Source organism: Pholcus phalangioides, unplaced genomic scaffold (assembly GCF_987345545.1).
Source record: "Pholcus phalangioides strain wild (caught in Gottingen) unplaced genomic scaffold, Ppha-v1.0 ptg000020l_1, whole genome shotgun sequence".
NCBI classification, from domain to species: Eukaryota; Metazoa; Arthropoda; class Arachnida; order Araneae; family Pholcidae; genus Pholcus; species Pholcus phalangioides.
The window spans coordinates 12,177,256-12,202,920 of record NW_028301613.1 but is presented as its reverse complement, the minus strand read 5'-3'; the positions used below and the strand labels follow the sequence as shown (position 1 = coordinate 12,202,920).

Sequence of the window (25,665 nt, the reverse complement as noted above, 5' to 3'; positions counted from 1 at the left end):
GCATTCTACGATTTTCTTTCGCATTTTGCGAAAAATGCGACCGTAGCTTAAACCCTGGCTGTAACAATCAATGATTGTTGGTCTCGGCTGATTCCTGTAGGGAACAATTTTAATGTTCCTGCAGGGAATAATGTTGTCTTGCTTATAGCTAAATGAAAATTTTCCCCAGCATTCCCCCTCCCCATTTATGACATTTTGAAAACATTTGGTTCAAGCCCTATAACACCAGTTGCCACCTATTTAATTTTGTGTTGAAAAGGTCAAGAGAGAGAGAAGAATGTAGGCATTGCTTGAACTTCCTTTTAAATCAATTAGAATTGTAAATTACTTCACAAATGAGATTTATTCAGAAAAAAAGAGGCGAGTGTGTATCTTTATTAACCCATTAACACTGGTTTTTAAGAAAATTAGCGATTCAAAATTTTAATTTTTTTCCTTTGCCAATAAATGGTGGAAGTGGGGTTCCCACTTGGGGTTTTTCTTATTTCAAAAAATCAAAGTCATCTTTAATGGGTTAAATGTCCTTCTCCTGGTCTTTTTTTGTGCAAAATATATAATTGAAAATTATTTTCAACCAGCTATGATAGCTGGCACTGCACGGGTTTTCTCCATGTACTGGGAGCATTGAAGTGGCAAACCATCACAAAGGTATAAACATACCTAAAACCTGAAACGCATTGTTTGAAAATCATGTTAACTCAAAAAATTAATATACAAAAAGTCATTGTTGATGCTCACAAACCCTGGTTGTCCGGTGGTTTTTTGTCCATTTTGGGCAACCAGCTCCATGGTTGGCATAGGCAGAGATAGACTTGGAAGTCTGGGGGGGGGGGGCACGATGATGTCAATTCATATATATACATTAGATCAGTCTACTCCACCTTTGACGCTAGGAGGACAATGTCCTTCCCCCCGTATCTCCGCCCATGATGGTTGGACAGTTCCTTCCAAAGCCGAAAAAAAATTTGGAAAAAACCGGCAGAAAAAGAAACTATATATTTTTTTTCAATACTGATTAGGAAAAAAAACTTCAAGCAGAAGAAACCAGACTCCCTTTCATATTCATCATTTACACTAAAATTTAAGATATGGCACATGTACATTTTAACACCTCAAATGAATTTGAGTTGGGCCAATCATGACAATTTAACTATGCACACTATGCACAGGCTATTATTATAAATAATAATTACATGAAAGAAACAGCAGGAAGAAATAGGTTTCTTCTACTGAATGCAGAAGAAATAGAAGAAACTGATTCATATAAAAAATTACTTCATTTCATACTCATGCAATCATAATTTACTGCTGTTACAAGAGGATTTTATTGACTATAATGTTAATAATAGGTATCCATTTTGAAAGGTGTTATTAGTGGTATAGATAGTCCTTTATGTATAAACTTCACATTACTTTTATTGATGGAAAAAATACAGTAAAACCCCTCTTAACACACACCCCTCTTTTACGGATGAATTTTTTTGTCCCACTGGTGTCCGCAAAAGAGTTCAAAACTGTTTTACTGTATAACAATTTTAAAATGATTTTTTTTTCTTGGTCCACAGTTATTATATCGAGGTTCTAATGTTTTTTTAACATTCAACACACACTCTTTCATGCACTATATTAAAAGTACTTTGAAGGATATGACTGTGATTCTTTTTAACTATAAAAGTGCAAAACTTATTTCAAATTACTATACTTTGCCAGTTTCTGTCCAGAATTAATCTTTCATCCTAATATTCAGAATCAGTAAGACATGCAAACAAATGGTAGGAAAGAAGAGCCTCTTCATACTTTAATTTTATGACTTAAAAATACAGCATCAAATCAGCATGTCGTAGAAAGCCCCATTCATTTGCGACCAGAATCTGCACTATCTGTGTTGTAGCTAATATATTGAGCAAAGTTGTAAAAACCCAGCCCGGGTGGGTTTTTCTAAAAAACCCTGGTTTTTGGGCAAAATGGGGAAAATTGAATTTCCCATTTCCACAACCTCAACATACCTAATTTAAACATGTATGTACATTCTTTATGTGTACATCTTACATTATGTCTAAATATACATTTTTAGTGCATGTTAAACTATATATTTAATTGATAAAATTGACCATACAATAAGGGAATAATTGGTCACACACAAACACACCCACTTCTACATAATTGTATCTGAACCTTGAGTTGTATGCAGAACTGCAGCAAGAAAATTGTTTGTGGTAAAATAAATGAATTTGGATAATGAAAATTCTGAGAAATCAGGATGGTGCCTGAATTTTTTTTCCTCTCGGAATTTTTCAAACCCAGCAGAAAATGTATTCAAAAGTGTCCTGATCCGTCAAAAATAAAATCTTTAGCTATGTAACCAGAACTTTTTTTTTAAATCGAACCTAAACTTTCAGGAGCTAAAGTCACGTGCTTCTCTTTTTCTTGAATTCCTCACTTTGAAGAATATCCCCGCTTCGTTGCATTAAATTCTGAAATATTTTTAAAAGAGCAGTGGTAATTAAAAAAAGAGATAATTAAGAGGAGGATATAGTAGTCGTTCTGAGGATTCATCTTTGGAGGTGTTTCCCACTTGTCAAAATTAGCCATTTTTGGGAACTTAAAACTGCAGAATAACTTGAATTATCATTAAATACAAATGTCAATAACATTATTGTATATTAATATCATTTTATACAAGACAACTTGTGATGCATAGCAACAGACCTACAAAATGTCTTCATCTGGCTGACGATTTTAATCATGATATTATTAACTCATAAGCTTATGTTATTAACTCATAATATAAGCCTGTGGGATTGGGCTTATATCATGAGCATCTTAAAAAATTGAGCTAAGGCTTATTTTCTGGTTAGGTCTTATTTTCGGAGGAAAACTGCACTTTTTTTTTCTGTTTCACTTGAAGGTGTTCGCTACGAATGTTCAATTCAAGAATCCCACAAAGTTATTTTCTTTTCGTTATGAGATAATGTTATTTTTTTCTCTTCGTATTTCAGTTACGAAAGTCTGATGTACCTGTATAACATTTATAAAAAAGTAATGCAAACATGTAAATATTTTTTGAATGAAAATTCAGTTTACATAAATTGGTTTAATTCTTCAGAGGTTTCAATTTATTTATACAAGGATTTGTGTGTGTGTGAAAAATTATTGTGTGTTATAAAAATTAATAATGATAATCTTATATAAAATAAGCAATAATTTCTTTGGATATACAATACAATACAAAAACCCAGTCCTGGGGAGGGGGGGGGGGGAAATAAGTATCTACCCGGGGAGCAAATTTGACAACCCTGATATTGAGTGCTGTAGAAATGGATTATAGTTGCTTCATTAAATCTTTGATCACTTTTTGCAATTTGAAATTTCTAATCATGTCAAGTATGCCTCTATCCACCTCACAACGATTGAAAAACATTACGATTAAAAATGCTTCTAAGCATTTCAATCAGCTGTTATATCTGATGTTTCCCGACAGACCAGACACGACCCAGGCTCTGTCCCTCCCGGGATATAAGCCTTTTACCCTTGATCTGATGTCTTCCAGCACAGTTTTGGTTTTATTGCATAGGAAACGTGTGTCGATCATACACTAGTCCAATGATGTCAGTCTTAAAATACTTTTACACTTTTTTTACAAGCGACATAATACTCAATTTAGTTAAATATTATCAAGTAATTAAAAAAATGTGCTGAAACTAACTCATGGAGAAAGCAAACGATCAGCTTTTCAAGTTCTTAACACATTTTTACCATAAAATCTTTATGCAATACATTTATTTTCTACAAACATGTATTAATTATAATGATACAAATGTAAGGCAAAATACCCAACGAGGTGGCTGAGAAAAACATGCCCATAACAAATATAGATGTCATATATTTCAAAAATACAGCAACCCAATTAAAAATGCTTTTACAAACAAAATATATACATGATAAAATATTATACAATGCCTATAAAAATATTTATGGTTGTCTTATACCAAGTATGGACAGCTTCTCAACTTATCCCAATATGTTTATCGTATTTCTTTTTAAATGTGTCAATTGTGTTAGAATTTACTACTTTGGGGAGTAAACTATTCTGTTTATTAACAACCCTATTAGAGAAAAATATTTCAAGACAGGTAACCCAAGTACTTATGACACTTGTTTTAATCCAAAATAAATCCATATTTACAGTAAATAAGTATATATAAAGTAATGAAAAACTAATGGATACAGAGAGCTGTTTCAAAGTATGCGTCGCTGTTTCTAGGGGCATCGCCAACCTTTATGTAGGGTGTCGTGGCGACATGGGCAGAGATACGGAGGGGCATGCCCCCCCCACCCCGAGCATCAAAGGTGGAGTCGACTGATCTAATGTATAAATGTATATATGAATTAACATCATCATCATCATCGTGCCCCCCCCCAGACTTCCAAGTCTATCTCCGCCTATGCCTGGCGAGCTTGAGATATTAATTTGTGCACCTATTTATGCTTTGAAGAAGTTCTTTTATACACGGGAAAATATATATTAATCTATCCTGAAGAGCTGCTGATGAATCATGAATCAGGCAGGGAAGCCATGGTTGGCGAAAGTTTGTGAACCATTGGTATAGGGAAAAGTGTTCCACTGAGAGAGGGATTAACTTTACAAAATATATGTGGGCTTGCCAATGCTAAAATAATAAGGAGGCAAGATATCTTGTTAATGCCACTCAAAGGTTGAGATCCGTCTGAAATCAGTGATGAAATGTACTGTCTCAAGTCTATTGCTGTGACTACCGTTGTGGAATTGAGATTATGTTATGCTCATTTTATTCTCATGCTCAATGGACATATAGGGTGTATGAGAAAGTCCCTTGGACCTGAAATGACTTGCAAACAAAGAGTTACAGCAATGCAACTCCTTACAAGGAAAGGGTCCCACGGATATGTCTTCAAGAATTTTAATTTAAAAAAAAGCGCTTTGAGCTATGTTAAAATGGTGATTGGTATGATTGCTTTAGTAACGCGAGCAGATATGTTCCGACGTCGCTGGTTGCAATATCAAGCTGCAGTAATATTACATCAAGAGATTTTGCTTTGAGATTGCAGCTCGCCCTCTAGCAAAACAGACAAATTAGAAATCTATTGTCTCCATAAAATTGATGAAAAAGGAGTGAGAAATACAAAAATGCAATTGACAAAAAAATTATTCAGAGTATCAGTACTTGTCCAAGTTGAAATAAACTACCAAAATATTGGTACGAAAATTATGTAAATAGTCATTATTTATCATTTATAACGTCATCTTTCCCCTGCAAATAGCCATTAACACATTTCTCTGTAAATCTCGCCAAATTGAAGACAAATTTAGCAAATTTAGAGACAGCTCCAATGATTTGGCAATGTCATGATCCCAGAAGCTTCCAGAGTTTTCTCTGCCTATACAAAAGCACCACCAAAGGAGAACTATAAGCAGTTTTGTTGAGTTTTTACAAAAATGAGATCTTGTCTGTTAGAGAGAAGCCACTTTCACAAGGCTCTCTTTTTTAGTGTGTATAGCCAAATTGCTGCTTGTGAATATATGTAAATAGCTATTCTGTGAAATAAATCTGTGTTGTCCATCGAATCGATTATTCGGAATAGGCCCATAGCCAGAAATTTCATTCCGGGGGTACCAAAGTAACAGAACAATAGATTTGGCCATCTTTTTTCCTTTTTCCGGTTATTTTCTCACATTTCGGGGCAGGGGAAGACCAGACCCCCCCCCCCAAGTCCCCTGCCCCTCACTACAGCCTTGATCCGGAATAATATATAGAACATGTTGCAAGTGTCAAGAATAAATATCAAGTCAAGAGCTGAGATAGGCAAAGTCCACCTTGGTTTAACATACTTTTTTCACCATCAATTTTGAACAATCGCTGTTTTATTTTTTTATGTAAATTTTAATCGCTGCTAACTACATTTTATTCATCAGCAGAAGTGTCCTCAAGAATTGGTTTGAATTTTTTGGTTGACTTTTATTTTGATTATTTTTTGTCCAATTTCATGAAAATGATCCCCCCCTTCCACCCCATGGTTCTCAAGAGAGGAAACGGTTATCAATTTCCTCCCAATTATTTACAGAGTATTTACAGTTATTCTCTACTGAGAGTATTTCCCCATCCTATCACTGGTTTAATTTGAAAAATTCTAATTAACCCTTTAATCGGTTTTTAAATTTTCCTGATCCACATTATAACAGCCACACTGAAGATAAAAGCATGTAAAGAACCCGAGATATTTTGAGGTGACAGAAATAAATCAGATCAAGTTTGACAAGATATCTTGAGATTACCGCTATAAGGATTAAAAATGAGCGCTTAACTATTCAGAGAGGAAACTTATTTTTGCAAACCTCATTCATCTGTGGACTTCTCACCTCCACTGCTACCGGGTCCTAAAACAGGTTCCGTGTTTCTTCTTTTCATTTTGGATTTTCTAAGCATAGTGGCCTAAAAAAAAAAAGAGTTGGAAAACAAGAGAGAGAAAAAAAATGAGGCAATCTGAAGCTCTCTGCAGAGATTTCTCCGGGACTTTTTGAGTATTAAGACATTCAGACCAAGATGAAAAAGAACACAGATGCAAATTGAACAAATGAAACAACCCGTGCTCACTGCCATGCATAAGGATGAGTCCACCCAAGCTCTCAACATTTACATGCTGCTAAACACATTCAATTTTTTTTTAAGTATATGCTATATTGGCAGAAAAGTGATTAGAAACCTCAGAATACTCACACATGCAGTGCTGTCTGAGCACATGGGGCCTCACAAAAATCAGATCTTTATTGAAAATTTCACTTGAAATTTAATTTCAAACATGTAAATTTGTAGCAAGCATTTCTAGCTGGGTAGGACCTCAGAAAAAGAACTTAGCCTGGGGCCCCATGATGATGCTCTTAAGCTGGCTCTGCACACAAATGAGAGGGATGCACAAAGTACATTTCAGTTTATATATATATATATATATATATATACAAGGCGATTCTGAGCACATGTTAAAAACTTTAGGGAGTTGTCAGAGTGCATAAAGCAAAAAGGTTTCTTTTTTGTAAGCAAAGAGTGTTTAGAACTGAAAAAAAAAATGAACTGTTCAGGAAATGAACAAAAAACTCTCTCGGGAATATCAAATGTTTGTAATTCTTTAGGGAAATGCCCAATTCACATTTTACATGCCCATATATGAAGGATTGAGATGTTTACACATTTGCATTGAGGCCATTTCATGCTCATGATTAGACCGGGACATGCATCTAAGAGCCAATTCAGAACGTTTTTCTTATAAAGTATGCCTTTAACAGAGATGCAAATCAGTGGGTCACTTTGGGGACAGGGCATCCAACAATATGGCGGGAGTCATAGTCATCGCCGGAAAAACAATGGGTGAATATTTTTTCTCTTTACTGGTGGGCCAAAAAATCCCACCAGTTGACATGTCTAAAAAAAAAGGTTGCGAAAGAGAGGTTGATGCGCTAACCACTCTCAGTGTGGAGACGTTGTACAGAAATTACGTGCACACAACCCTGGCAATATAACTGTATTAGGGCAACACATATACTCAGAACGGTGGCTGCTTGAGACATGGAGCAATCTGATAGTGTGTTGTGCTAAATCCTGGTGACCAGAAGTATTTGGCCAAAAGTATAATATGGGCAGGCTAGAGACGACTAATTCTTAATCATGGAAGGTTAAAGGCCCACTCCATGTCAACAACATATACTCAGAACACACAGTCTATCATACATGGATTCATTATAAATTCTGCAGAAGAATGTATGCGAGTACAGAGAGTGTAAATGTGCAATAGGCCACTTTAAATATCTGGCGGAAAATGTGCTGTGTATAACTTAAGTGATGAGAAACTGCAATGCGGGCAGCTTAAGTGCTCTAAAGCTGTGCCGTTGGTCACTCAAGTGACTTGCAAATGTGCTGTGAATCACTTGAGGAATGGAACTGCACCATGGGCCACTCAAGATGTCTGATATGTGTCATGTGTCACTCAATGTGGAACGACACAGCTGGTAGCCTAAGTGGTCTGGATCGCACTTTGGGTCACTTGTGTGATCTGTAAATATGATGTGGATCACTTAAGTCATCGTTTCTCTACGTGTGTGTGCCGCCAAACTTTATTACGAGCATTGCAGAGATCTGGAGGTATTTATGCTTTAAATTGGTTCTTTTATAAGGTTATGGACACCACAAGTGCAGGGCTGACAGAGCTCTAGCCCTGGGGCACGGGACGATTCTGATCTCCTTTTTTTCGCATTACAAATGTACTATACAGAGGCCTGTCAAAGATATTAGCCTAGGGACCTGGCTGTAGGATGTGAGGGCCACGTATAAGGTAAAATATCTTTTCAATTATTGTAGGGATCTGCAGATTAACCATGAATGGGGCAAGGAAGCCATGGGTGACAAAAGTTTGAGAACCACTGACTTAAGTGATCTGGTGCCACAGGTCACTTTGGTTATGTAAAACTGCGCCACTTCAGGTCACTTCAGTTATGTAGAATTATTATCCGGAAAGGCGCTGAAAGCTGTTCGAGTGATCTGCAAATTTGCCGCAGGTCACACTCAAATTATGTGGAACTCTACTGCAAGTCATTTAAGTGTCATTTCTTTAATTTTTACAAAATTAGGTTTGAGGCTATTAACAGGAATTATTTGATCACTTTTATACCACTGTGATTGTTCCATGCAGATGAGGGCTAATTAGACCAGGATTTGCAGTTAATAATAACTTCTGATCACCAATTATTCCACTGAGAGGTTGCTAACCTAAATGCTTTGCGTAAAGAACTTTGCCATTACCATATGCTTGTGCGAAAACTTGGTGCCATCTCTCTTTTCTCACTATATATATAATTAAATTAGTATCTCTGATCAGTAAGAGCTTTTCTTTCTTCCCACGGCACACCAACTCCAGTCATACGCCATACAGCAATTTTCTACCAATCAAGTTGGGCTGAAAACATTTCTTTCTAGAGAAAGTCATGCTATATTTCTGTCCTCGTTGTGAGAATGGAGGGGACTTTTGTCGAAAGTATGTTGAAGGTGCCATCTATTGTATAACCATATCCCAAAGAGATTGGTGAAGACCAGGTCATTTCCTGAATTCATGAACCAGCATAATCCTTTTGTATATTGGGTTGATGTCTTTTCTAATTTCTGTATCCAGTTTAAGGTAATATATGTTGCTGGATAAGTGGATTTGAACTGATGTCTGCCATTTTTGTATGCTTATGGCATCTGCAAATTCATGTTTGACAGTCCTTGTTGTATTGAATACTCTCAATCATATTCAGAGGCAGATTTACAGTTTCGGCGTCTTTCTCCCATTTTAGTCAATTTTCTTAACTTATTTCTCGCATTTGCTGCCCTGTACTACAACCCGCTTTCCCGCTTTCTACTCTTGTAACTACATTTGTGTCTTTAAGTCGCTCTTTTAATCACTCACATGCTTATGTGCTCTTGTTTGTGATTACTCACATGTTTGCATACTCTTCTAATCACTCTCACAAGTTTTTGTACTCTTTTAGTCTCTCCCATGCTCACACTATATTGGTAAATCCTTTGATCATTCACATGCGTTCACACATGTTAGATCACTCTTTTGGTCAGTTCCATGCTCACACACTCTTTAGATCACTCTTTTGGTCATTCACTGACCTGGTCCATTGCTTTCTGAATCAATCTTTCAGTCATTTGCATACGTACATGATCAGGGTCGTGCTTTTTTTAGTTCACTGACCTGGTCTGTTGCTGTCTGAGTCATTCTTTTGGCCACTCTCATGCTCACACACCCTCAAGACCACTCTTTTGGTACTGTAATTCACATGCACGCTGAACGTCACTCTCCAACTGACCTGGTCCGTACACTTTCTATGTCACTCTTCTGATCATTCACATTCTTGCATATGCTCTAGGTTAGTGGTTCTCAACCTTTTTTGACTCATGGAGCTTTTTCTGGCTTCCATGGTGAAGCCCCCTTAGGCCCATTTTTTATGTACTCCTCAAAGTAACTGATTTATTTTCACTATTTAAAAACATTTATACTCATTCTTTTTTCAAACTTACTGTTATTTTATTTCCCTTGAGCGGTCGCAGACCGATGAATGTACACAGATCAGAATCGCTGCTCTAGGTCAATCTTTTAGTCATCAACATGCTTGCATGCTCTCTGTAGGTCACTCTTTTGTTCACTCACATGCTTGCAAACTCTCTAGGTAAAACAGTATGGTCACACAACTAACCTAGCCCTTCGCAAAGGCGAATTTATGGTGGGCTACAAAAATTTTGCTGCCCTTCTCCCGTTCTACAAATTTTCTTAGCCGTTCATTCCTCAAATTTGCCGCCCCTCTGAACCTGCTGCAATGGGCCCACCTAGCGAGCCCCCTTTAAATACGTCACTGATCATATTTATTTTTAAATTTCAAAGAAAATGTTTCCTCGCATTTCAGAACGAGTGAGAAGCTAGGCTTGTCATCATTGCAGTTGCACAAAGAATGGAAAACAAGACGTTTCTGCAAATTCATGGAATTGGGGGGATCAGGAATAACATATTGGAACAGAGCATGCAAGAAAAACCAGGCAACGAACATCCAGGAGGACACGAGCATCACCATGAACAGACAAAAACAACAATTATCCACACATAAATGAACATTTATGACCAGATTTTGGAGTTGAGGAGGAAAAAGCATTCTCGAGAATTTTATAATATAATTTTGGATTTTTATCTAATTCTAATGTCTTGAATTTTTAATTTTTGAAAAAAAATTTGTAACTCCACACAAACAGTGAAGAACTCAGCGTTTATTATTATTATTTATTTTATTGTTTTGTAAGAGCCAACATTGAACTAAATTAAGTACAGTAATTTCCTGTGTATAGCCTCTCTAAATAAAAGAAATTTGATATACTTTGGTTAATTCATCTTGCATTGGCAAGTTTGCAACATTCCTTCCTCCAATTCCTTTGCAGGGAAGTGAGAGGTAGATGAATGAAAGTCTCATTGAAATAACGATGAAGCTGGAATTACACATAAAAGTTTGATAAAACATCTTTCACAAAACTAAAAACAATAACCAATTCTTTGCTTGAATGCAACCAATACGCTTATTGGTTGCATTTTCAAGTTTTATAAAAGAACTTTTATCAAACTTTTATAGTGTAACCCCGGCTTAAGACATACTATTTCTTCCAAACCCATTTCTGCCATAAGGTCACAAAGAATGAACCAGAGATAAATGTATTTATGAACTGCAACTTTCCATTCAATTCTAAAAATAATCCTTCAACATTAGAATGCCCTATGAGCAATTTTTCGAAAAACTAGAAGGAAACTTTCTCTTTCCGAATGTTCTTTTGTATTATGTACATTATGTAACTTTTTTTTTCCTTTCATTTGATTGCTTTTGCCATTTTCGCCTAGTTTCTAGCACATTTTGCATATAATAAAGCAAGCAATCCTGTATGAGACCACACATTTTCATGTATACATATTTCATCATACTTTTTGCCTAATGTGCTTGTAGTTTCAAAGTCATCATAGACCAGACCCTAAGCGATATTTCTTGCAATAAGTTTGTCTGTAATAGCCATCCTTTAAAAATCACTACCAAGATATTGAAAGATCAAATGGATTCAGTCATTTATGATGAAAAAGACACAATGCTTGAAAAATTTGGAAATTGTTGACATTTCAAATTTGTAGAAATCGAAGATGGAAAAAAAAACCTTTTGCAATCCGCTCAACAAACCAAATGTATCAAATGAAGATATAAAAATCACTTTGACATGCTAATTACTGCAGAGAGAGATGTTTTTCCTAGATGCTTACACAATAACACATCTAGGAAAGAGTAACTTTTTGGGTATTACTCCGAGACAAACATCGAAAGAAGAGTTAATTTTCTCCTTTGGGAATCGAAACTGAGTCCCCTTGCAAACTGGAGAAGCATGGTAACCAATATACCAAAGCACAATGTTCCTTTCCCTAAAACACAGGCTTCTGACTTTTAAATTATTAATAGTAGTTTCAATTGTGCATGAAAAGAAGAAAAACGTTCCCCAAGAAAAGAAATAGTAGGTTTGCAGTTTTCCATTGCTGCAGTTTCTACTCTTTAGAAAGCAACGACCCCTTTTAATATTCAAACTTTAAGTGCATGAAAAAGCTCCTAGAACATTGCAGTACCTAAACCCAAGGCACAGTATGGTGTATAGGCTATATGCTTAGTATTTAAAAAAAAGAATTAAACATGCATACGTATGCTTATCCAAGGATAATGTTACTACCCACTTTCCATACGAAGATCTTTAGCAGCTGGCTGATGCAAAGATGAATTTAAGAAAGAGAAGAAATTCAACTGTCCTTCGTGGGGAATCAAACCCACGTCCTCTCACTTGCCGGGTGAGTGCTCTAGATCACTAGATTACAAAGGCAACAAATTTCAATCTTTCCTTAGAGCTTGTATGCACTGAATGAGAATGGATATGGACAGTTCGACCATCCATTCATCTTCACATCAACCAGCTGTTGAAAAACCTTCGTATCGATAGCAAAAAGTCCCATCATCCTTGGATAAGTCGTCATTCAGTGACAGATGTCAGATATCGTGAGCTTTGGGCTGAGTTAGGTCTGACCATCTATGTACTGCCTCGTTCAGTCCAAACGAGCTCTAAGAAAAAAAATTGAAATTCATTGCCTTTGCAGTTTAGTATGCTCACTCGGCAAGTGAGAGGGCATAGGTTCAATTTTCTGCAAGGGCAGTTGAATTTTCTTTCTTTCCCAAATTCATCTTGACATCAGCCAGCTGTTGAAAACCTTCATATAAGTATGCTTTTAGGATCTTTTATTGGATCCATAAAAGGAGGAAAATATGAAGCATTGACAGAAAAAAGCATTTAAGGAAAATTCCAAATTTAATGCTAAAAATTGCAGATGGGTGGCTTTGACAAATCACAGTGAATTGGAGTTATTTGACAAGAAAATAATTTTGAACATGACAAATATAAGTCTAGGTAATATTAATTTAAAGGATGCATCATTGAAAAAAGGGGACATTTCTTAGAATAGTGAGACGGCACAAGGAAAAATGTGGGAATATCCAGTAAAATATGAGGTCATTTCAGCCCTGTTTCATGTAATCATGAGAAAGAAATAGAATCATTAACATAAAAAACCTCACGCAAGAGAAAAATGGCACGCTAGATTCATGATGTACATCATAAGCTATGCAAATAACCGCATCTTTTTTATTCTGAGTATCAAGAAAGACATCAAGTAAAAGACATTTTTGAAAAAAAAAAACTATTGAGCTTTATTCAGCCCTTCTACAAAAATGCCTTTTCTCTGCCTAAATCTTAAATTGTACCATGCACAACTTTATAACCTGGCAACAGTCATACACACATACTTGATACTGAAAACATGTTGATTGTCAATGTTAAATCATCTGCAAAGGTTTTTTTTTTAATGTGATGCTATTCTGACCAACAGCGCAACACATCAACCACAAGTTGCAAGAAGGATGTAAGTGGGTAGGGTGGGAGGGAACTTGTCATGCAATTGTTACATTATTTCAATTTAGCAACAGTCTTGCACACACACAGCAACATTACATCAACCTACCATGCACACGATGATAATTGCACGATGCAACAAACAAGTAAAATGTGTGCCTCAAGAAGGAGGGGGGGGGGATCACGTTCACATTCAATTATTATACATATATATATATTTACATACTCCCATCAAACTTACTTTCAACGCAGAACGTAGAACGTTGATTTCTCCAGAGGCTTGAATCCATGGCTCTCCATCGACTTGGACTGGCATCTCTGTAAGAAGTTTTATGCGGAGCTAAAAAAAGAACAAAGGAATGACCATCTTGAAAACAGAGAGAATCTTAAGGGACTCCAGCAAAAAATGTGTGTGCGATTTTTGAAGTACTTGCAAAAGTAAGTCGTTACTTGTATCTTAAGTCGAGGATTCTTAAATAACATTTTCGATACTATCAGCACAAGAAACTGTCAAGTTATAAAATTAAGCCTAATTTTTACAGCTCCTTTTGAATTTATTACATATTTACCAGAGCTGCACTTACAAGGAAAGGGTCCAAAGGTGTCATCCTCATAAAGTTTAGAAAAAATTACCACTAATTCTACTCCTCCAAATGTGCAAAAAAATATAAAAATATCTGGCAGAATTATTATAGGTCACTCAAAAAAAAATTGCAAATATTAATATTTTGAACGCCAATACAGGCGAAGCATGAAATTAAAAATCCTGCAACCCCAAAGTTTTTGAGTAACGTCATTCAAAAAACATGAGATTAGATACAACAGACAGAAGAAGAGAGAGAAAAAGAGAAACAACTAGTGTTTGGGGGGGGGGGGGGGAAAGCTGGAGAATAGAAGTTTTTCATGGATATTGTACAAGAAGTGTGAGAGATGAGTAGCCAACTGTTGCCATTTTTAATAATTTTTTGTAGCTTTAATAATTGCATTCTGCCATTAATTTCTTTTTATGCATTTCTGGGCAAGGTGAATACACTTAAATTTTTTCAAAATTTTTTGAGGATGACACCATTGAACCCTTTCATTGTTGCAAGTGTGCCACAGGTGTGGTTGCACCGGGCCCAAAAGTTTGCGCCTTCCCCCCTGCACTTATGATAATTGATGGGAAAATATATGCATAGAAGCTTATATCACAAATACATTTTTTGTAGCAACTGAACTTCAATTGATTCTAGAATTTCCATCACTTCTCAAATTATATCTTTCATTAATTTTAAACTTTCATCAATTCTATAATTTTTTCTTTCATTAAATCTGAATTTTCATCAATTTGAGTTGTTTTTTCTTTCATTAATTCTGTATTCATCATTACTGGAACTATTCCTCTCATTAATTCTGTATTTCCATCAAGTCTGCAATTATTTTCTTTCATTAATTCTGAATTTCCAACAAAGTTCTCGAATTATATTTCTCATTAATTCTGAATTTTCATCGATACTGGGATTCTTTCTTTGATTAATTTTGTATTTTCATAGGTGCTGGAATTATATCTTTCAATTATTTCTCATTTGTATGAAATTCATCAATTTGAAAAAGATTTTGTTCTAAGATTAGGCCTTAATTTTCATTAATTTTGAAATTATTCGTTTTGATTCAAAATTTCCATTAATTTTTTTATTTTTTTGTTAATTTACATTTAATTCTGTCTACATTTTTTTGAGTGGATATTTCTAGCATTCCCGTACATTCTGTGACAATGCATGAATCTCTTTGGATGGGATTTCCCTCCCTTTTACAAAATATATAAAATGGGGACTAAGGCACTCAGAAATTGCTTTCATACCAGCGGCCCCATGTCTAATAAGGGTTACCCTTATACATATATATATATGCACACTTACATGTCCACCTTGTGCGATCCTGATGGCGCTTCTTAAGCCACTCTGAATCTGACCCATATGAACCACTCCAGTCACACCAACTATTTCGAGCATTCCGTCATAGTGCGTGGGTTTTGAGAACTGGTCTTCTTTCTCTGGACCCCAAGGATTGGCACCTGATCCCCAACTGTGTGAAAGATTTAAAAAAATTTACACCATAAGTAACATGAATCAAGACTCTATATCCTTATTTGTTTATGCGGAAGGTCATTTGAAAGAAAAATAGGATTAATGATTGAAAGAAAGGTTCTCTGAGAAAGGGATGTTGCCAGTACAAGTTCATATTCTCTACATTTCTCCAACACTTGTGGTTGACATCACCAAAAAGTGTCCAAGTTGTGTTACCAGACACCTACTGAATTTAATGATTCACTTTTAGCTGCAAGTTCAAAACTTTCCAACCTTTGACTAAGCAATGATCGCAGCGTGTAATGCATACAAGCTCAATCCATGACCCACAGGCAAAATGTGGTCCTCGTAGTCTTCTGACGTGGCCCACAACTCGGAACTCAATTTCCCTAAAAATGAATTGAATGATTATAGTTTATAGTAATATCTTTTGATCGTTCTTCTATGTGATTAACCAGTCATTTGGCCTCAACGGCATTCTCCATAATAGCCATACGGAACAGTGGTGCCTACAACAACAAATGCTATCTCATGCAGATTTTTGGTCTTTATCACATGGATATGACAGAATAATTTGCCATACAGCCACAGCTACCCACACAGTCATCCTACTTTATTATCACTTCACTAGACAGAGTTGAACAATTATATTTTAAGGTCTGAGGTTATTATTATCTTTGCCATGCTTTGCAAGACTGCATCCTCAAGCGTTTTATATATATATATATATATATATATACAGGGTGATTCAAAACTTAACATACAAACTTTCAAGGGAGGTAGAAAACACAAAAACAAAACAGAATCACAGAAATGTATCACAAAAAAAAATTTTGCATAACTGTGGATGGTAAGAACTTTGAGCACTTGTTGTGAAACTTGAAGTACACACCGTGTAAACTACTGCAGAATAGAGAGTTTTTCCACTTATTACTGGCTTGTCATTTCTGCATCTTCATTTATTCTCAAGCTGATCAGGTTGGGGGTTTCTGGTCTTACATTCCTATGTGATTCTGTTTGTATGTTGAGTTTTGAATCACCCTGTACATATATTCTAGGGGTCACAACCAGAGGGAGTGAACCTTCTTGGAAGGACCACTTCTATAAAGGAATCATCTTGTTGGGCTATTTTGTATTTTGTCCAGCACATTCATTTTTTAACAAGAGGCAACCTCTTTGAAATGGTTGGTTTTCTGAGAAGAAAATGAGGAGCTCTTTTAGTATAGTTTTACTATACAAAAATGTACTTAACCTCTTTACAACCATGGGTGTAATATTTCATCTGAATGCCAGTGGAATAAATTCAAACACATCCTCTGTATTTTCTTTCTTCTCTCTTCACCATTGTGAAGCTTTATAGCAACCCTATTATACACAGAAGTTTTTCTTTCTTTTCCTCCTTTCTTTCTATACCCGTTAATAATTTTTTCCCACGCATATAATGTATCTTTCTACTATATTCTTGTAAGAGCAAAAGAGAACATGTAAGGTGAGGGTGAAAAAAAAGAGGACTGTAAGAAAAACTCTCTTATCTGCCTTATCGATTATACTTTCTATATACCTTTTTCTTTCTCCCTTTTTTTCTTTGTGTTTTCTTAGGTTAGCACAAGGTTACCAGATTTATCGCTGATTCACCAAATAGGGATAATCTAAATTTCTTGCGAAAAGTTTTGTTCTCTATGTTCATGCTCTCTATAAAATTTTGCATTTATACTTCACAGGAAAAAAACTAGAATCATAAAACACTTGGTAGAAAAATATTGATATTTCGGACATTAAAAATAGTTTTCAATTTTTTTAATTTTTTTTTACAGGTGATCTTGGAAACTAAATGATTGGTAGGTGCAAAAAAACACATGAGTGAAACAACTTTTCTGTTTTCCATCCACGCTTCTAATATCTTAAGGAAATAGTGGAATGTATAATTTTGCAAAAAAAAGACAAGATTTACAACCCCTACCTTAGAATATTTAAAATAATGATCCCTTCAACAGGTGGCAGTTCCACAAGTCGCCCATCAACTTCCAGCCGAACTTCTTTATGGAATACTTTCCATGTCTTTTTGCTCACCATTTTGCGTAGACCCATTTTTACATATACCCCTTTGTTGTGCAGCCTGTTCAAAAATAAACATAATCAGATTTAGAAGAAAAGAAAAGGGTACATCTTAGAATGAGTGACACAACATACATAATAAAATACAAACTATTATGGCCAATGTCTGAAGTCTGGACAGTTCACAAATTAGCCAATCAAAACCTGAAGCAGTTTAGCTTCTCATATGCATCAGACTTTGGCCAATACAAGGTTCGTTCAAAAAGTGTCTGAATATAATTTTTCGTGCATGAACCAATGAAGCTAGGGAGTGAGGTTTGGTGCACGTATGTAAGGGGTATCCTAGTATGCATGCTTGAATTTTTTTTCTGCCTGAAGAAGCTGCCAGTCACCGGCAGATCACAGATGAGTGAGGAAGTGCAGGTGAGTGCCATCTCATTTTTGTTTTTGACAAAATGGAAGGAAAAACTTGAACAATGCTACTGCATTAATTATGATGGAGTTGCCAATTGCAATGGAGAACCTCTTGCTGTGCAGGGCATACTTGTGATGAATCACGTCACTGAGGTCAAAGGAGATGGTCAACATAACTTTGACATGGTATCTCTTGAAGACAAAATCATCAGTCGAAATGGAATGAATGGATCCAATGCTAATGATCGCCTCGTCTGATCATGATTCAATGATCCTGTGCCACCAGAGTCCTCATTAAGTAAATGACAATTTCTCATTTCTGAACGTTAAGGGCCTACTAGAACATGCATCATTTTTCATCTACATGCAGCCATCTTTGAAGTGGTTGCACCACTCCTTTATCAGTGTGGTGCCCGTTGTTTCATCTCAGGAGGTCTGTTGAATCTTATGGATTGTTTTCATGCAGGAATCACTGAGCTTCACACAAAATTTAATGCAGTAGCATTGTTCATGTTTTTCATGCCATTTTATCAAAAACAAAAATGTGACGGCACTCACTTACACTCCCTCATTCATCATAGTTTGCAGGTTATTGGCAAAAATTCAAGCACGTGCACTACGATCGCCTACATACATGCACTAAACCTCACCTCCCTAGCTTCATTGGTTTACACACAAAAAATTATATTTAGACACTTTTTGAACAAACTCTGTATATCGCAATGACTGGCCTTTCTGCAAACTTGCCAATTTTTGGATGTTTGCCGTAACACGCACACATAATGATCAGATGCATAGTAAGATGTATGCAATAACAATCACATCAATAAGGTTCTTTCAGCCGTTGCCAATCCAAAGAGAGATTGTTGGGGCAAAGGACCATCTTCGGTATAAATTAATTTTCATCACAGTTTCTTCTCAATATCATCAGAAGGTGTCTACGGTGGGTTACTGGATACTGAATTCAATGATTTATTTTTTGCTGCTAGTTCAAGGCTTTTCAATTGCTAACTGACTCATGATCGCAGCATGTCTTATCAGCCTATCAGGTTCTGCTTTCTTCTTATTGGTCATTATAAATTTTAATTCTGAGAGTCATTCACACATTCAGAAGGATGTGGTTGGACAAGAGGTGTCAAAAAACCTGAATGGTTGTCTCGCTGATTTTGTTGGTCAGTAAGTGGTTCAAAAATCTAACTTGTGGCTTAAAGTGAACCATTGAATTCAGTATCCAGTATCACAACTCAGACTTACCTGAAGATGCAAATCCCTACTTTTAAGGGAAAGAATAAAGGAAAATACTGGGCAACTCTTGGTCCAGATAACCTCTTTCAATAATCACACTGTACGAAAGATAAGAAGATTTAGAATCACATGTACAGCTTTGAAAGAACCTGCATAGGGAATCAATAAAATGGTCAGGTATTATAAATTGTGTGCTGATGTGTGGTTGCGTGGTCATGATGGACTCCCATCGTGAGGATTTGGGTTCAAACCAGGATTGGGTTTTTGACATGACAAGCGTCAAAAACAGGTTTAAACTGTCAAAAATCAAAATAAATGCTTTTTGATAATGTTTTGAACACGATAGGTATATAAAATGATGAAAACTTACTTTTTGTATAATACAATGTTTTATTGTTAAACATTAATTTATTACAATAATTACAGCAAAATATTAATTATAATTTTCAATTTTGAATTTTTCAACATAAGAGTCTGGAACATATAAAATATAGTTTTGTGGTTCATTTTATTTAAGCTACTGATTACCCGTGTTTAATTTGCTAAGTGGAATAGAGCTGCTTATTCAAAATATGTATGATAGGGGCATCACAGAGTTAGGTTTTAGACTTCAGAAACTATAAATCAGTATTAAAACCATAAAAAACTTATTGTCAATGTTATCAAATAGTTTTTTAACCTGATATGGTAAATGAAAAAACACTTACTTTTATGTAGATTAAAGGGTTTTACATTCGGAATTATAGTTACTGAGAATCTATTTTGATATTTTAAATTTTCTGATCTGCCCAAAATTCTATTCCATGTAAAAATTCTGACACAGAATCTGTTAATGCACTAATTAAACTCATTTATTTTCATCTAAAAATTTCTTAGAGCTCAGGGTGTATAAATTCACAGAGTTTTAAAGAATATTTTCAACCAAAGCAGAGCCGACAGGACTTGATACCCAAGCATTTGTTTTGCACGTTTAAATACAGCTTCTCAATTACAAAACCGTTGCATTATAAATGCTAGTAAATATACCATATCATAGTGCAAAAGTAAGAATAACTAAGTTTGACTAAGAATAAGTAACAGGAGTTTCTTAAGCATCATGTACAAACTAGCATTGCCAAATTAAATTACATTTTAATTCTACAATTTAGTATTTTGATTTGCTAGATATATTTCAATGTTATGCACAATAAGAGTATCATTTTAAGTATCTCAGTGATTATCTAGATAATTTAATAATAACAGAAATCACCATTACATATTATATGATGTATTAAACGTTTTTAAACACTTATCTGTTGTAAAAAAAGTACAGCAGATGGTTTATATCAATGCACGCATATATAAGCAGTTGAAGAAATTTTGGAAGGTCAAGAATCACCTTGAATTGGAGAATGTCAAATCATTCCATAGTTTTCCTTCCAGTGTTTATGCTATGCTTTATTCAAATTGTATATTTTATAAGAAAAAAAAGCCATATATATATATATATATATATATATATATATTGTCCAAAATAATTCTGTAGAGAGAAAATTATTTTAGAATCTTAATAAATATTTATTCTTTGTATAACAAGGCCACTTTAAACATTACATGCAATTAATGTGTGCATTTCCAATGGGAATTTTTATATTGAAAAGCAATATTTGAAGTTTTTGACAAAGGTTTTGACTTGACAGTTTAAACTACCAAGTGTCAAAAACCTGCCAACCCTGGTTCAAACCCAGCTGGTGGTCGGCAGAAGTTGGTTTTCTGTTGTCCTCAACTTTGAGGTGCGAATGAGAACCAATTTCCTTGTTAAAAGGTTTCACCACAAAGAGCAACAGGCCTACAATGGTAAACGAATACTCAATCATTACACTTCACTCATAGTGTGAAAAATAGATATGGCAGCACTAAAAATTTAAGAACACTATATACGCACCAAACCGTTAGATACATATGCACACTTCTGGCGCAACTCATTTGGTAGTAAACTGCCCATGGTGATAGATCAGAGTTTTGCTTAGTTTGAAAGAAAGAATGTCCATTTACATAGTCATTCAAATGCTATTTAGATATTTTAAGGGGTCCATATATATATATATAGTTTAATGTGAATCGATTATTGGTTTGCATGATTCTACATAGTTCTACATGTTTCTTTTTTCACGTTTCAATGAAACAATGTCAATTTTCATGTGAAAAACAAAAATCTTGTTCAGTATAAACTTGATAAGGAATCATCACATACCTGCTATTAAACTTGTCAGGATTCTCTTCTCGCGCATTGTGAAAGTCGAGGCAGAGGGAGGCATCAATGCCAATTCCAAAATAATTGTTCATTACAAAAATGGCTGTGTTGTCTTCTGAGCTACTGGCATTGATACCACTCTTGTCGTCACCTTTATCATCGACATGGAAAACAACTGTCCACCTGGTATTACAATAAACACAAATTTTAAAATGACAATAATTTGAATTTTTTTTTTCCCTATATCCAACAAGCATAATTTCTATCTTTTTGTACAAGCATGCAAGGTCCCAATTAGATGACTTGCCAGCTGGGGTAAGCACATATTTCGATGCCCCCCCCCCCCCCCTGGTCCGGCACCTAGAGCACCAGATCAATTATTTACTCACTTCCCTTCCTCCCTCTCCCAGTAGTCCAATGACTTGATTAACAACCACTGGACCATCTCTGCCAGTCATTCCTACATAGATCTATGTTGAATTCACAATATAGATCTGTCTCTTTGTCACATTCATTATACAAATCTGTTTCTTTCAAGATAGACCTTTGTCACATTTGTGATATAGACTTTAGTCGCATTTACAATCTGCATCTTTCGAGATAGATCTTTGTCGCATTAATGATGTAGATCTGTATCGTTCAAGATAGATCTTTGTCACATTAATGATGTAGATCTGTATCGTTCAAGATAGATCTTTGTCACATTAATGATGTAGATCTGTATCGTTCAAGATAGACTTGTATCTCTCAAGATGGATCTTTGTTACCGGGGCTTGACCAATCATGAAAAAATCTCAGCGCCAACCAAATATTCTGGGAGCCAATCAGTGAGTGTACGTATAGTGAACAGGATGAGAGAATGTTCTCTTTCATTGATCACCTCTCTGCCTATGCCAATAATACAATCTTTTTAATGAAGAGAAGGAATGGCGACCACCCACATTGCCTCCCCCCTCCCCTGTATCTGCCTGTGGTCCCCAGATTGAAATTTAATTCACATGTGAAAAATTTTAGGCCCCAATACATTTTTCAGTAGCCATAATGACCTGGCACCAGAGATTTATTGAGCCCGTTGATGAGGAGCTATCCTGGTAGGATGTTATAAAATCAGAATTTTGTGTATTTTGGTTTTTTTTTCACCAAATTTTATCATTTTTATGCGTTCTGCAATCATACACTACACTCAGTATGTGCGTGTGTATAAACTACAGGCACCCATATCCTGATACAGTGTAACCACAGTTCAAAAGTGCACTGCAACACAAAAAAGAAATCGACAAATCACATTGTGTGATGAGTAATCTCTGCATGGTCTAATACAGGGCTTAACAAATCAAGAAAAAAAATCAAGGCGTGAAACAAATATTTTATAAGCTAAGAATATTTGTTTTGCTCAAGTTGGTAATTACACATGGAAAATTTTAGGCACCAATATAAATTTTTTAGTCAATATGGCACCTTATTTGTCAAGCAGTACTACTAAACCAGACATGCGCCTCCGTCCATATTCCTCTGTGGAACCTCTGTACATGTTGGAATGTGTGTATGTGTGTAGTGAACCTTCCGTGAAGTTTGTTGCGTGTAATGCTGCCAATTGCCATCAATGTTCCTAACTATGTATAAAGTGTAATGATTGAATAGTATACCGTTGTAGGCCTGTTGCTCTCTGTGGTGAAACTTTTTAACGGGGAGATTGGCTCACGTTTGTGCCTCAAAGTTGGGGGGACCACAGAAAATCAACTTCAGCCAACCATCATTTTGGCAATGGTGGGGATTTGTCAAGCACTGCTTAAGATAATTATATTTTTTCCTCAAAGTTGAGGAATTCGTACCTGCAGATTATATGTGCAGGAAAATGCAGCAGGTAGAGCATGGCTGCAGAACTCTGAGACGAGTGATGCAAGGGGGAAAAAGTTTTTACAACAATGTTTTAAAATGTGGGACAGATGATAATTTCAAATGATAAGCATGTTTCAATGTGCTGAAGTGTGTTTCTGGCCGTATTTGTATAGTTTTTTTACGTGAATATGTCATTTAAATCATCTGCTGATACTGGATGCATTCATAAAAAATTGTGTAATGAAATCCTTTAAACGTTCATATCTCAGGAAGTATTCAGAACCTATCTAATGGTTTTTGATGTCTGCGAGTAGATCTCATTGAGACAAATTCAATGACATTACTTTGGTTTTAATACCTCTTTCACTCTGAGCACCAGGCTCGCAGCCAGCATTTGTACGGAAATTGTTTTACACTATATCTCGAGAAATTTGAACTCAAGTAAACATTTATATCGTCTGCTAGCATTCTAAAGACAAATCTAATGATACCAATTTCATTAAGTCTCAGTATCTACCATGCGATTAAAAGCACAAAGAACCTATTGACATCAAAACTTGTGGCCATGTTTATGACAACCTATCCCAATTTTTTTCCTAAACGCTGATGCATCCCTATCAAAAATTCATCATTTCAAGCAGGAGTTGCTTTTAATAAAGCAGATACAGCCTATAAGCAGATAATACAGTCTATTCACTGTATTCATTGAGATACTTTACCGCACAATTCCAGTCATATAGAGCCTTATTTTCTGCAATTTTCCACCAGTGGAGTTGGGCGGGAAATATTCACTGAAATAAATCTTAAAAATAATAATTATTATGAAGATGTAGCAAACAAATGATCACCTGTCCAATCGTATTTCTTCAGCATCTATAACATCCTTGAGTATAGTCATAGGTTCCTCGCCTCCAGTGTAACCGGGACCCCACCTCAGCACTCTGGCTAGATCGTTGCCGGTGCCGAGAGGTAAAATGGCACAGGGAGGCGACTCACACTCCGAGTCTTGGCCGACATTGTCTAAACACTGCAGCACCCAGCCAACTGTACCATCACCGCCACATACCAAGATCTTGTAGTCACGTATATGCCTAAACACATACAGGCTGCAAAAAAAGTAAGAAAAATAACAATGAAGCTTATATGAAACCAGTTTCATGATTCAGAAGTAGAGGGGGAAAAAAAATAGCAAAATCAACTCGCAACGAATGTTGTCTGCCGTATCTGGAAAAATTACCACCAAAAAAATTCACACACTTCACAGAGAGATCAAGTGAATGACTGTGCCAGTGATCTAGTGAGAAATGGCAGTCAGTGAGTGAGTAACCAAGTAACTCACTTGTAACTAAGCAAGCAAGTGATTTAGTGAGTGAGTGAACGAGCAAGTGAGTGAAAAAGTGAGTGCATGAGTGCAAGCAGGTAACTCGCTTGCTGAATTGCTCACTGATTTCCTTGTTTATTCATGCACTTCCTCACTAACTATATTGCTTATTAACTTTCTCACTCACTTATTCACTAATTAATCAGTTTACTCACTTGCTGACTGATTCAGTCAGTCACTCACTCTATCTCACGGTGGCAAACTGTTTCCTATGAATTTTATTTTCAGTAAATTTTCTGTGATTTAGCTCTGTAAAATTTAATAGGTTCATGTCAAACCAAATCCGAATGCCATAAAAATTAATATAATCAATACTATATACGTGCTGAGTAATGGCAAAACTGAGATTCCCAAACCTTTTACTTTTGCAGAGCTCTTAAGAGTTTTAGATATCTTTTGACATAAATGAATGATCAAGGGGAAATTTCAGCATCGATGCCCATTGGCACGAATTACATTGACATACCAGGGTTTAAGCTGGATAAAAAATTCCTTTCGCAAAAAAGCGAAAATGGGGGAAAAAGCTTTAGCAAAATGCTACAATGCTAATGTAATGATTGATGGTTTGATGTCTACTCGTTACGTACCTCCTGTATGCATTTTTGCAAAAGTGGTTACTACTTTTTTCGCCTTCTATGATTTTATTTCGCATTTTGCAAAAAATGCGACTGTAGCTTAAACCCTGTGACATACTGAAAATCAATGTTCAACACAATTTTATCACTACAATATCTTTGATGCTGCGCCTTTGATCAATATCATGACATCTTTGGGCACAAGTTCTAAGCTGTTGTTCCACAGAACCCTGCGATTTCCTATCATATCTGTCTTTTTTTCGATTTTGACTTTTGCATAATTTTTTTTTCAACTGAGAAACACAGTGATTTGCAC

General features: G+C 35.7%; 1 protein-coding gene across 2 annotated transcripts in view; it reads right to left on the bottom strand.

Moving 5' to 3' along the window:
• Positions 1–25,665, bottom strand: part of LOC149070978 (diacylglycerol kinase theta-like) — an 87,359-nt gene that overhangs the window by 2,193 nt on the left and 59,501 nt on the right. The window contains exons 16-21 of one of the 2 annotated variants that reach the window (XM_089248365.1): positions 24,242–24,499; positions 21,555–21,737; positions 17,568–17,723; positions 15,440–15,605; positions 13,783–13,881; positions 6,374–6,470 (exon numbers count right to left, since the gene is read on the bottom strand). In XM_089248365.1, the coding sequence (XP_089104491.1) occupies positions 6,375–6,470; positions 13,783–13,881; positions 15,440–15,605; positions 17,568–17,723; positions 21,555–21,737; positions 24,242–24,499 (958 nt within the window). In that variant the 3' untranslated portion in view covers position 6,374. The remainder of the gene's footprint in view (positions 1–6,373; positions 6,471–13,782; positions 13,882–15,439; positions 15,606–17,567; positions 17,724–21,554; positions 21,738–24,241; positions 24,500–25,665) is intronic. The other variant, XM_089248364.1, reaches the window with a different exon arrangement.